The 14,808-nt window shown below is 40.9% G+C and overlaps 1 protein-coding gene across 6 annotated transcripts in view; it reads left to right on the top strand.

Moving 5' to 3' along the window:
- btk (Bruton agammaglobulinemia tyrosine kinase) overlaps window positions 1-14,808 on the top strand; it is a 210,830-nt gene that overhangs the window by 134,344 nt on the left and 61,678 nt on the right. For all 6 annotated transcript variants that reach the window (XM_060927617.1, XM_060927615.1, XM_060927613.1 and 3 more), the window contains 4 exons: window positions 4,919-4,977; window positions 5,064-5,260; window positions 5,423-5,485; window positions 5,709-5,763. In XM_060927617.1, the coding sequence (XP_060783600.1) occupies window positions 4,919-4,977; window positions 5,064-5,260; window positions 5,423-5,485; window positions 5,709-5,763 (374 nt within the window). The remainder of the gene's footprint in view (window positions 1-4,918; window positions 4,978-5,063; window positions 5,261-5,422; window positions 5,486-5,708; window positions 5,764-14,808) is intronic.

The raw sequence follows: 14,808 nt of genomic DNA, 5'->3' as shown, positions 1-14,808 counted from the left end.
GTTTTGTACTTTTAAAACTCTTAGGTAATAATCTTACAATGACCAGTGATGACTGTTTTCCATCCTGTCTTGTATTTATTATGTATTGTATAACAAATTTTAAATTGTCCATACTGTGATCTTTGTAATTTAAGTTACACTACTGCAATAGAAATATGAATTTGATTTATTGTTCAGCCTGAAGTGTACAGTCTTCTGTCCCTGAATATCAATCTCTCATACATTCAAGTATAAAACATTAGCTCAAACAACAAAACTGTTTTGATATTGAACTACAGAACATGAGGTTTGTGTATGTTGTAGTATTGGACAAGATAAAGTAAATCACATATTTATGTCTCAATTCCTTGTACCTGCAAAGGAAGACATACTAAACATTAATCTCCTTGGTAAATCTGGAAAGAAATAAAATATAATAATTTTTTGCAACACGCACAAGGAAGCAAACAAAAATGATCAAAACATTATGTATACCACTTTTTCCTAATTACAATGTTGTGATTACCTGGTTCAGACTGCCTTTAAACAGTACACTTGTGTTTTGAAATATGTGAAAGTGAATTAAACATCTGCTCATTTCAGTGAGACGATGGCTGAACTTAAATCTTCACTGAATTAATTTTTTAAACAGTCACAAGATTGGAATCAATGTAATGAGCAAATAGGACACTGTTGTGTTAATTTACTATCCACAATTATATTTTAGATATCCATAATAGCATTTATTGTAGTCAAAATTATAATTCTATTACCCAGTCAGTCAGACATTTTAAGAATTTTTAGATATCTTAAATTTAGTTTTGACAAGTACAATCAAAGTTATAGATATCTTGAAATATATTTTTTACTATTAAGAATGTAAATGTGGATTCCTTTAGTTATTGTTCTGGGGTAGGTTTCCCAATAACATTGCACTTTAGAGCTAAAGAGAAAGTTGAGAGACTCTCTTAAGCAACAAACTTTGTCTCTGTACGTGGTTTTCCCGAATTCACTCGGAAGAAGGAGTCTAAAGAGCAACAGCACGAAGAGCGTCTTTGCAATGCACGTCCCCAACATAGGCATTAGTAGTTGCTAAAGGCAATCGTACTGTCGTTGCTGAAGGCATTAGTAGTTGCTAAATCCAATTGATAAGGTCACATAGCGTACATTTTTAACCAAAATCTAACGAAATATAAAGTGTTTAAAATAAGATAATATATAGTATCATCTGGAAGCATTACCTATATAATGTGGTAATTAATTAATGAAACTATTTTATGGTTTTGGCAATTTTTTTTAAATTCCAAGTGTGTTTTTAATTTAATGAACACATGTTCACATGAAAGAATGAGCAAATAATAAGCTAAATAATTAGGTAAATGCATTGCCTGTGCTCGCTCATTTCACTATTACCCCCGATCATACAGTCAGGATAATTTCAAATGTTATCCACAATGCCAAATTGGCAATGTTCTCCCTTATAATTGCACATGCACACAGAGAGAGAGAGAGAGAGAGTTTTGATCTGTGTGTAGTGTGTTTTATTTATATATATATATATATATATATATATATATATATATATATATATATATATATATATTAGTGCAGCAGATAACATCATATTTCAGAGGAATCTTTCAAATTGTGATACAAGCACCAAATTCGGCACAGATACTCCTTAGACATTTATTCTTTTGAAAAAGTACGCGGGCCACTTGAAATTCAAGATGGCTGCCCATTTTAAAGATGGCTGCCATGTCCAGTACAGAAATATATCGTTTTGCCATAACTATGCACAGACTTGTCCGATATGGATGATTCTGGCATCAAATTATACATTTTTGACCATGTAGAATCCAAATCTGGGAGAATAAAATCACTCAGAAGCTTACTTTTGCCTTATTCTTGGCATTTTGTAAAATAGTCCACTAACATAGCTAGCATGCATGTTTGTATAGACTGTAGCAATAATTATAGTTTGGGGTGTAGGGTGTAGCAGTAGAGGTAGAGGATGTCCTCGTCATAGCAATCAGTGTTCTGCCTCTCCTTCAAGGGATTGGTCTGCACCAGTTGTGGGTGGCCTTTGGCCAAGGATGGAACCTGAGATGGATTCCTGTACATGACCTGCACCTCTCTTTAGGACTGGAGAAGAGCAAAGGAATACTCTTCTTCCATGCCTTCACTGGTTGCGATGTTGTATCAGGCTTCCGCAGCAAAGGGAAGAAGTCTGCATGGCAAACCTGGGATGTGTATGCTGAAGCTTCTGATGTCTTTGCCAAGCTCAGCCAGTACCCACCAACAGTAGATGATGATGATGATGATGATGATGATCTGGAGGTCCTGGAGAAGTTTGTGGTGACAATGTATGACAGGTCCAGTACAGTTGCATGTGTTGATGATGCCAGGCTGGATATGTTTGCTTGAAAGCAGAGGCCATATGAAGCCATCCATCCAACTCAAGCAGCACTACTTCAGCATGCAAAGCACGCTGCCTATCAAGCAGGCTGTATATGGAGTCAGTCAACACTGCGCCAACCAGAAACACAAAGTCCTGCTGACTGGGGATGGACAAAGAGTGGAGACACATGGAAGGTGTTCTGGACAACGCTTCCACCTATTGCCGAGAGTTGCCAACAGCTGACCAAATGTGGATGCAAATCTGAATGCCGTGGAAGGTGCAAATGCTACCGATTCAGTCTCACCTGCACCGGACTATGTAGCTGCAAATGTGAGGACAAGTGAAACCATGCAGCTCACTGCTGGGGTGAACAGTGCATTTGTGAGCTCTGTATTTGACTCATTGCACTCTGCAGTGACCAACATTGACCATAACTAAACATTCCAGTTGTGCATTTAAAAATAACAAATAAAATAGTTTGGAGGATATGTTCTGGTCTATGTATATTTTTCATCATATTTTTGCTAGAAATGGCAGAAAGGAGCTCCCTAGAAGGTTAAGAGTGGGATTTTTAGATTTCTCATAGTCAAAAACCTACTTTTAGACACCAAGATCATTCAAATCGATCAAAGTGGCCAGATTATATCCCATTTTCAAGTCTGCAGCGGCGGCCATCTTGAAAATAAGCAGCCATCTTGAATTTCAGGTGGCCCGCGTACTTTTTCAAAAGAATAATGTCTAAGGAGTATTTGTGCCAAGTTTGGTGCTTGTATCACCATTTGAAAGATTGTTTCAGTTATCTGCTACACTAATATATATAAAACACTACACACAGATCAATATATTTTATATATAAAAAACACTACACACAGATCATATATATATATATATATATATATATATATATATATATATATATATATATATATATAAAAGGTCAGTTCAACCTCCTTAGGTACACACTACACAGATCAAAACCTCTCTCTCTCTCGCACGCACACACAATGTTAGAGGTGCAGAAATGTGTCTCATTTATGACACTAAATTAGTTAATCACTCGCCTAATGGAGTTAAATTTGATTAAAATATGGCGACATCAGTGTGACATTATGATATCCATACATAATTCCATCTCATTATCTCTAGCTGCTTTATCCTGTTCTACAGGGTTGCAGGCAAGCTGGAGCCTATCCCAGCTGACTACGGGCGAAAGGCGGGGTACATCCTGGACAAGTCGCCAGGTCATCACAGGGCTGACACATAGACACAGACAACCATTCACACTCACATTCACACCTACGATCAATTTAGAGTCACCAGTTAACCTAACCTGCATGCCTTTGGACTGTGGGGGAAACCGGAGCACCCACAGCATGACATAAACCCGGAGCATGACATAAACTACCCCTACCTCACCCCCACCCAGTTTTTCCTCTGCTCTACACCAATATCATAGGTGAACCGTTTTTTTTTCTTCTATTGAACCCAGAAGGGTGAATTTCACCGAAAAGTAAGGATAATATAAAGTTTTCAAGGTCCTGAGTTGAAAGTTTTACCCTTGTGGGCCAAGTTGTAACAGGAGCCACACTGTGCTGGCGATATAAAAGCTAAGCTAATGTTATCACTAAATAGCAAGCACATAAACCTGGTACTAAATTATAACAAGACTGCAAAACAGTTTTTGGAAGGGAAACATTTTTACTCACCAAATCAGTGTGCCAAGCACAAGAACCATGGAAATGCAGACAGTAATGACCACTGCCATTGAAGCAACATCCAGCTGCACTTGGGCCTGTTCAGGAATGTCTCACATGACGGAAAGCACGAAGGTGATGAGAACTGATCTGTATGTGTCTAATTGCTGAAAAAAAAAAGCAGCTGCAAAGGCACCAGTTCCAAGTACTTGGTTTAGCTAAGTGAATTCAACTCAAGTGCACAGAGTTGGGCAGCTTTTTTGACCCCAAAATACAAACAACCTGTGTAAAATGAGTGTTAATAACAGGTTGATAAAAACTGAGTTAGGTTCACTCAGTATTTCTTATTAGGTCCAGTGTTAGCATCTACAGTGTAGAAAACTGCCACATGGGATAATCAACTACAGGTACTACATGGATTGCTGCATCAGAGACTGGAAGAAGAGAAAGGTAAAACCATGACTGTAGAAACAGTAGTTTTCTACAGTTTCTTTACAGTTATTGAGGTAAACAGACACAGGTAGATCTCTGGAGGAATCCTTTCCTTGTTAGATACTTAACATTATGAGCCTGTCAGTGGCGAAAACAAGTGGTTTATTTTGACACAGATGATTTCCCCCAAGAATTCCATTATATAGCCATTTTTCAGTTGCCAGTTATAGAGTTCTAACTCAATACTGGACCAATTTCAAACAATTTTTCTCCCTAGTAAATATTTGGACCCATAAAGATGGGAAATTAGGGCCCAGGTTAAAAAGTCCCAGGATTTTCCTTTGATACATTTGTATGGGATAACTTTAAAAGGCGATTCTAATAACCATCTTAATCTACTTTTGCTTTAAAGGATTTTCCATAGGATCTCGGCGTAAGTCTAGAAAACCTCTCCCACCTACACCTGAAGAGGTCAGCTAGTTATCATTCTGTCACCATGTCACAGGACCTGATACTTGTTTATTATATTTTCTGATCTGAGATATCTGATTCCCTAGTTTCCTCAGGAAAAGCACTTTACATCTTTGCCCCAAGAGCCACCAAAGCAGCATGGTTTCTTTGTGGGTATGACAGTCATTGCTGAATATGAGTACACCCCCATGGCAACCCAAGACCTGGAGTTGAAAAAGGATGACGAATACACAATTTTGGAAATATGTGATGCCAATTGGTTTAGAGCCAGAGACAAACATGGGTAAGGCTGGGATGACAAAATGGAACCATGATCAACAAATGAATACCATTGCTTGTCAAACACAAGCTAAAATACAAAAAAAAATCCATATACTAGAAAAGACATACTAGAATAGTCCAGTTTTTTTCTGTAAGCAAAAATAATTAATCTGAATTTTTGCAGCAAAGAGGGATATATACCAAGTAACTATGTTGTTGAGGCCTTAAATGGATTGGAGAAGTTTGAGTGAGTATGCTTCTTGTAAAAGTTACTAAAAACTATTGCTATGTAAACATTATTATAAATGCATACATCAACAATCTAATATATGCAGAAGTTCATGCTTCTGTAAGATTGTGTTCACTGTTTTAATGCGATTCATTCATTCAATGATGATAGATTCCTGATGGATGCTATCCAAATCCTAAAATGAATGTATAATAGATGCTTTTTTTTTGTCTCTATATAGATGGTATTGCAAAAACATGAACCGCAGCCAAGCAGAAAATTTACTTAAGACTGAGGTGAGTATAGGACCAGGCAAGTCATAATGAATGTTGAAAACCTGAGGTTTTAAATGCTAGTTACAAATGTAAATGTGGATCTGTGAACACTGGGTAACTACCAGCTGTGCTTAATACCTGGATCTGCTCGTGTGTGTGAACCATGCTGCAACTGTAAAAAATGTCATGAAATGACAATGTTTTCTATAAATACCTATCATACTGTCACTTCCGCCTCTGGTGATTTGCTGATTGCTTACTGAATCAGCAGCAATACTTAATGGTAGGGCAATTTTCTCATGTTCATCGAGGTACACATTTGTAACTTGCAAAGTTGACCTTATTGAGCCAAGAGAAGATATACAATGGTATCCAGGTAGCTGCAGTGCAGATCTCCTGGAGTGGTACTCCTCTAAGTAATGGAAATGAGGATGAAACTCTCCTTGTAGATCGGCCTTTCAAAGTATAAGCTGAGCATCCATCCTGTACATTGACCATAGTGATGACTTTTGTGATAAAAGTTAAACATCCATCCTATACAGTGGGGCAAAAAGTATTTAGTCAGTCACCAATTGTGCAAGTTCTCCCACTTAAAAAGATGAGAGAGGCCTGTAATTTTCATCATAGGTATACCTCAACTATGAGAGACAAAATGAGAAAAAAAAATCCAGAAAATCACATTGATTTTTAAAGAATTTATTTGCAAATTATGGTGGAAAATAAGTATTTGGTCAATAACAAAAGTTCATCTCAATACTTTTTGTTATATACCCTTTGTTGGCAATGACAGAGGTCAAACGTTTTCTGTAAGTCTTCACAATGTTTTCACACACTGTTGCTGGTATTTTGGCCCATTCCTCCATGCAGATCTCCTCTGGAGCAGTGATGTTTTGGGGCTGTCGCTGGGCAACAGGGACTTTCAACTCCCTCCAAAGATTTTCTATGGGGTTGAGATCTGGAGACTGGCTAGGCCACTCCAGGACCATGAAATGCTTCTTACGAAGCCACTCCTTCGTTGCCCGGGCAGTGTGTTTGGGATGATTGTCATGCTGAAAGACCCAGCCACGTTTCATCTTCAATGCCCTTGCTGATGGAAGGAGGTTTTCACTCAAAATCTCACGATACATGGTCCCATTCATTCTTTCCTTTACACGGATCAGTCGTCCTGGTCCCTTTGCAGAAAAACAGCCCCAAAGCATGATGTTTCCACCCCCATGCTTCACAGTAGGTATGGTGTTCTTTGGATGCAACTCAGCATTCTTTCTCCTCCAAACACGACAAGTTGAGTTTTTACCAAAAAGTTCTATTTTGGTTTCATCTGACCATATGACATTCTCCCAATCCTCTTCTGGATCAACCAAATGCTCTCTAGCAAACTTCAGACGGGTCTGGACATGTACTGGCTTAAGCAGGGGGACACGTCTGGCACTGCAGGATTTGAGTCCCTGGTGGCATAGTGTGTTACTGATGGTAGCCTTTGTTACTTGGGTCCCAGCTCTCTGCAGGTCATTCACTAGGTCCCCCCGTGTGGTTCTGGGATTTTTGCTCACCGTTCTTGTGATCATTTTGACCCCATGGGGTGAGATCTTGCATGGAGCCCCAGATCGATGGAGATTATCAGTGGTCTTGCATGTCTTCCATTTTCTAATAATTGCTCCCACAGTTGATTTCTTCACACCAAGCTGCTTACCTATTGCAGATTCAGTCTTTCCAGCATGGTGCAGGTCTACAATTTTGTTTCTGGTGTCCTTTGACAGCTTTTTGGTCTTGGCCATAGTGGAGTTTGGAGTGTGACTGTTTGAGGTTGTGGACAGGTGTCTTTTATACTGATAACAAGTTCAAACAGATGCCATTAATACAGGTAACGAGTGGAGGACAGATGAGCCTCTTAAGGAAGAAGTTACAGGTCTGTGAGAGCCAGAAATCTTGTTTGTTTGTAGGTGACCAAATACTTATTTTACCGAGGAATTTACCAATTAATTCATTAAAAATCCTACAATGTGATTTCCTGGATTCTTTCCCCCCATTCTGTCTCTCATAGTTGAAGTGTACCTATGATGAAAATTACAGGCCTCTCTCAGCTTTTTAAGTGGGAGAACTTGCACAATTGGTGGCTGACTAAATACTTTTTTACCCCATTGTATATAGGCCATATTGATGACTTTTGTGACCCAGTGAGCCAAAATCTGCTTCAACAAGGCAGCAGCCCATGTCTTCATAGCTTGACAGATGCATAATTGGTCTGACAAATGAACAACTGCCATGTGGTTCAAATAGTATCACAAGGCAAGTACTGGACACATAAGTGAAACTTTTGATTTTCAGAGAATGCTGCAAAGTCAGTTACCTGGTACACACTTGGGTGACAAGATTTTAGGCAGAACCCAGCGTTCAGCCATAAGGTCACTCTAGAGTTTTTCATGACATCTAGAACAAGCTTATCACCAGTGTGTGCAATTTGCTCCACCCCCTTTTTTGCTGAGATAATAACAAGCAGAATGGTTGTTTTCAGCAATATCCATTTCAGATCAACATCCTGAATGGGTTTGTAGAAAGGGCTTTTGGGGGAGCATGGCATCATGCTCATTTGAAAAATGCTGATATGAGCTTATGAGCTCTCAACTACAGGTCATCTGACCAGATGAACACCTCATGGTTCATCTGTGACAATAAGTCCACCAAGGGAGTAAGTTGCCACTTACAAGTGTTACCGTGGAAACCATGGTCTCCCTGGTAATTGTTGGGGTCCATGAGTAGAACAAGGTGAGCAAAAGAGTTGGAAATGCATACAGTAAGCAATGAGCCTGGTCATGCATCTTGTCCCAGAGGGCTTTTCAACTCCACTAGGGAAAATTACATTTGACACTGAGTTGACTCAGCATTAGCAAACGGGGTACACCTGTGCTGCTCACTTGAGGGGCTTCCATGTAATGCAGAGAGTGTTGATGACCTTGTGCCACCCTGGTGATTTATACTCCTGAACATCACTCTGTGTCAGGGTCCCTTTCACTGAAATCATCTTTGTCGACTGAGACTGGGGTTCACTGGCAGGTTGATGACTCACCTCTGACAGCTCTCAGTAGGAGATGGGACATAGCCATTTGTATATGGTGAGTGTTGTGACATCTAGATAGACATCTCTGCCCCAAGGATAGCTGTGAAGGTATGTGCTATATAGGTGACACTCTTGCCTCACAGCAAGAAGGCTCTGGGTTCAATCCTTGTGGTTGACTGTGGCCTTTCTGTTTAGAATGTGCATGTTCTCCTGTGTCTGCATGGGTTTCCTCCCACAGTCCAAACATGTGTGGATTAGGTCAACTGACTACTCTAAGGCCCTGTCCACACGGCAACGGATTCAGGTGACTCCGATACAATTGCTTATCGTTTAGGCCTGGCGTCCACACGGCACCGGCGTTTTGGGTGCCCAAAACGCAATCTTTTTGAGAATGGGTTCCAGAGTGGAAAGATCTGACAACGTTGCCATTGTGAAGTCGTCTGGATGAGTAGAACGGATTTGTTTACGATGACGTCACAACCACATGACTGTGAGTGCTTCACGCCGGGTAGAAGTGTAACGAACTCGATGCGAGTTGTCAACAAATCCTATAACTTGGTTCATGAAACGCGCTTACAAAATATTTTCACTGTGAATATTTATTGTGTAATGGTGCAAAGTGAGAGAGAGAGAGAGAGAGAGAGAGAGAGAGAGAGAGAAAATAGCCCTTAGGGCAGAGTCAATCCCGCCAGCAAAAATAGGGAAAAAAAGGAGCGATCTCACCTCTTCAGATGTTAGTTTAAGTCCTACAATACAGTCCTCAAAAAGGGCATAGAACAGCAAATTAATCCATCAACGTGTAGCATTCAATTTATTCCGGACCATTAAAGACGCCGCCTTCCGCGTAGAATCATACGTCATCCTCGCCGCCATATTGGATAGGTCAAAGCGGAGAATAAAGATTAGCTGCGTTTAACTATACCAACAGGTTTGCCATCCAAACGAGATCACATGGGATTACCTTTCACAGGTGAGACTGGAAAAATACTTTTCATGGTATTTGGTCATTATAATGTAATTTTACGAACAGATTTTCCTGACTTTGTGGCTAATATGAAGTCTCGCACATAATAGTTTATGCGCATGCATCCTTACTTCTTCTATTGTTCTGGTGTCTCCAAAGGGACCGTCTTACAGCGCCCCTAGAGGTGTGGCATGTGTATTGCATCGTTTTCAGCAAGCGTTGCGTTGCCATATGGACCTGATATTTTACTGATTGTTGCCCATTTGGATGCGATATATTTTTAAATAACATCTCGTTGCCGTTGTCGTGTGGATGTAGCCTAAATTGCCCATAAGTGGGACTTTGAGTGTGAATGACTGTTTGTCTCTGTGTTAACCCTGTGATTGGTGACCTGCCCAGGGTGAACCCTAGCTCTTGCCCTACAGTAAGTCAGCTGGGAGTGGCTCCACCTTGTCCTGCAACCCTGATGGGTAAGTGGTATAAATAATGGATGTATGGTATGTACTGTACAGATTAACTGATGAGTCTCGTGTCTGCACAGCATGAACAATTTAGCCGCAAAAGGGGAGGATTTTTCTCAGCCCTATCTCAAGAGTCCTCTCAGTCCTATTTGTCACCAATAAACTACACTGAGTAGAACCTCTTTTTATGAATGGTGGTGTCCACTTATTTTAGATCACATCTTTATTCTCTTGCCTTTGTAATTTCAAATCCTAAACCCTTCTTTAGGGCTTCTTTGGCCACAGGCCCAAATAACAGTTGCAGCATGCAGGGTTGACTTCACATGTTCATTTGCATGCTGCCAGCAGTGTGGGCTGTGCCAGCCTCACTTTGCACTGTGAATATACACTGTGTATATGCACTGTGCTTATACCATAATTACCAGAAAATACCTGTACCAAATATATACAGACTCATGAGTCATTGTGTGTGATTTTCACTGCAAAATCAGCAATCTTAATTGAGCCATGTCTGAAATCAATGTCTCCACACACTCAGAGAGCCGCTAGACATTTCGTTGCCAACCTCAAGCATGTATCAGATTGCCAGGTAGCTTTCCAGGCCATGTGTCAGGCCAGGCCATGTGTCCTGGGACTTTGATCAACTCTTTAATGGAGGCTAGCCTCTACAAATTGGAGAGCCTCTCCAGTGCTAGCTGAAAAGTCACCAAGAACTACCCAGGCATGTCAGGTGCATGGAAATATAAGCTGGTAATATAAGCTTTCATCAGCCAGTTGTCAGTACTTCTTGTCCTGGCTCCAGCTCTGTAAGTGTCAAATGCAACATGGTGCCATAGGCTCTATGTGGCTATGCCACTCTGATTTAGCACAATTCTATATATAATATACAGTTAGGTCCATATATATTTGGACACTGACACAAATTTTGTTTTTTTACCTGTTTACTGAAACATATTCAAGTTATAGTTATATAATAGACATAAAGTCCAGACTTTCAGCTTTCATTTGAGGGTATCCACATTAAAATTGGATGAAGGGTTTAGGAGTTTCAGCTCCTTAACATGTGCCACCCTGTTTTTAAAGGGACCAAAAGTAATTGGACAATTGACTCAAAGGCTATTTCATGGGCAGGTGTGGGCAATTCCTTCATTATGTCATTCTCAATTAAGCAGATAAAAGGTCTGGAGTTGATTTGAGGTGTGGTGCTTGCATTTAGAAGATTTTGCTGTGAAGAAAACATGCGGTCAAAGGAGCTCTCCATGCAGGTGAAACAAGCCATCCTTAAGCTGTGAAAACAGAAAAAACCCATCCGAGAAATTGCTACAATATTAGGAGTGGCAAAATCTACAGTTTGGTACATCCTGAGAAAGAAAGAAAGCACTGGTGAACTCATCAATGCAAAAAGGCCTGGACGCCCACAGAAGTCAACAGTGGTGGATGATCGCAGAATAATTTCCATGGTGAAGAGAAACCCCTTCACAACAGCCAACCAAGTGAACAACACTCTCCAGGAGGTAGGCGTATCAATATCCAAATTACCATAAAGAGAAGACTGCATGAAAGTAAATACAGAGGGTTAACTGCATGATGCAAGCCACTCATAAGCCTCAAGAATAAAAAGGCTAGATTGGACTTTGCTAAAAAACATCTAAAAAAGCCAGCACAGTTCTGGAAGAACATTCTTTGGACAGATGAAACCAAGATCAACCTCTACCAGAATGATGGAAAGAAAAAAGTATGGCAAAGGCGTGGTACAGCTCATGATCCAAAGCATACCACATCATCTGTAAAACACGGCGGAGGCAGTGTGATGGCTTGGGCATGCATGGCTGCCAGTGGCACTGGGTCACTAGTGTTTATTGATGATGTGACACAGGACAGAAGCAGCCGGATGAATTCTAAGGTATTCAGAGACATACTGTGTGCTCAAATCCAGCCAAACTGATTGGTCGTCGTTTCATAATACAGATGGACAATGACCCAAAACATAAAGCTAAAGCAACCCAGGAGTTTATTAAAGCAAAGAAGTGGAATATTCTTGAATGGCCAAGTCAATCACCTGATCTCAACCCAACTGCATTTCACTTGTTAAAGACTAAACTTCAGACAGAAAGGCCCACAAACAAACAGCAACTGAAAACCGCTGCAGTAAAGGCCTGGCAGAGCATTAAAAAGGAGGAAACACAGCGTCTGGTGATGTCCATGAGTTCAAGACTTCAGGCAGTCATTGCCAACAAAGGGTTTTCAACCAAGTATTAGAAATGAACATTTTATTTACAATTATTTAATTTGCCCAATTACTTTTGAGCCCCTGAAATGAAGGGATTGTGTTTAAAAAATGCTTTAGTTCCTCACATTTTTATGCAATCATTTTGTTCAACCCACTGAATTAAAGCTGAAAGTCTGAACTTCAACTGCATCTGAATTGTTTTGTTCACAATTCATTGTGGTAATATACAGAACCAAAATTAGAAAAATGTTACCTCTGTCCAAATATTTATGGACCTAACTCTCTCTCTCTCTCTCTCTCTCTCTCTCTCGCATATATTTTATATATATAGGCCCGTGAGTCATTATGTATGGCTTCTGCTCCAAAATCATTAATTTTAGCTGAGCCATGCTGAAATCAACATTTTTGCATGCTCAGAGAGAGCTGCTTAGGGCAATGGTGGGACAAAATATATGGTCCCTCTTAGGCTACGTTTACATTAGACCGTATCTGTCTCGTTTTCTTCGCGGATGCACTGTCCGTTTACATTAAACCCCCTGGAAACGCCAGGAAACGGGAATCCGCCAGCATCCACGTATTCAATCCAGATCGTGTCTGGTCCGGTGCTGTGTAAGCATTCAGAATACGCGAATACGCTGTGCTGAGCTCTAGCTGGCGTCTCATTGGACAACGTCACTGTGACATCCACCTTCCTGATTCGCTGGCGTTGGTCATGTGACACGACTGCTGAAAAACGGCGCAGACTTCCGCCTTGTATCACCTTTCATTAAAGAGTATAAAAGTATGAAAATACTACAAATACTGATGCAAATACTGCCCATTGTGTAGTTACGATTGTCTTTAGGCTTGCCATCCTTCCACTTACAAGTAGTAAGTGATATGCGCTGGGATCACACACACACAGCGGCTCAGTCCCGAATCGTGGCTTGTTCACTTCACTCGCGCGCTGTGTGAGCTGCGCAGGGCCGGAGTGTGCACCCTCCAGAGGGCACTCGCTGTTCAGGGCGGAGTGATTTGGAGCGCAGGATGCCTGCGGAGCCGAGCGCATCCGTGTATTAGGCTTGCCATCCTTCTACTTGCAAGTGGTGAGCCTTGCGCGGCTTGCCATCCTTCTACATGCAAGTGGTGAGCCTTGCGCATGCCCTAAATGCACTGGGATCATGTTACGCGCCGTCTAAAGTCATGTGATTAGCGTATCCGCGTATTGGCGTTGCTGTGTGCACGGCTAACGGTTTTAGTGTAAACGCGAATCATTTTAAGAACGTTAATCTGATGATCCGCTGATTCGACGTAATGTAAACATAGCCTTACTGACATTAGCCCCACTTGTGTGAGGGGGAAAAGGGAGGGGAATACCACTCCAAACTTATGCACCATTGTGGGTGATTAAGTGGCTCTCAATTGATATCCAGTTAGCAGTAGGGCAAGGAAGGAAAGCATACATTCCAGCCTTGTTAGCACTGATAACCAAGATAGTTTGTGGAAGTGTGATCTGCTAGCAACAGCAACCTAGCTATCCTGGACACCATAGAGTGTAAACTAACAAGTGAAGGAATAATTCAAAGCCAGTACTCTGACAGAGAGGAATGGATACACTCATCTCAGTGGAAAAGAGGCAGAAGAAAACAAGAGAAAAATCAGAGTCTGTAACAGATTTGGAAAACAAAAACTGTAGCTCTGATGGCAGTAATAAGCTGCACAGGATAACTCATACTCTACATTTGGTCCCAGGATAGCATTGGCGAGTAGAGAAAAGGAGCTGAAATTATGATACCATATGTATTTGTAGCAAATAGAACTATAGAACCCTGGTGTTTGTGTGCATGTCAATAAAGGAGGATTCAGAGAGAAGACAGGCAAATTTTCCTTGGAGTTCCCATCTCCTTTTACTGACCCACTCATGATTTTCAGCAGACATTCATCAACTTCAACAAAAATCACCAACAAAAATTCCATTCATTACTTTGCAGTTTCTGCTTCAGTCAAGTTCAAGTTAAAACAATCTATGTGCAGATGCATATGCCATGTGCACTGCTCTGTCTCAAGCTTTATGTCTTTTTGGCTCACCAAGTCACTGCAAGACAAACCAAGTACATACTGGTGTGAATGATCAAATGTTACCTGTTGGTTCAATCTGTCTTCTTTCTGTCTTGCCGCTGATGCTCAATCATGCTGCCAATGCCATGTACCCCTACCGCCCAACTTAGGCTGGGCAGCTGTATGGCCTGCAGCCAACTCCACTTGGCATGAGATGTAATCAGCCACTACCTATGACCCAAGTGGATGTCCAGGTAGCATGCTTCTACCCACCTAATTGTAAGTTTGCCCTTTCTTACCCAAAGGGAAAGAAGTTACT

This window comes from Neoarius graeffei, chromosome 8 (genome assembly GCF_027579695.1).
Source record: "Neoarius graeffei isolate fNeoGra1 chromosome 8, fNeoGra1.pri, whole genome shotgun sequence".
Lineage (NCBI taxonomy): Eukaryota > Metazoa > Chordata > Actinopteri > Siluriformes > Ariidae > Neoarius > Neoarius graeffei.
The sequence above is the reverse complement of the archived record's forward strand: the minus strand, read 5'-3'. Positions and strand labels throughout refer to the sequence as shown.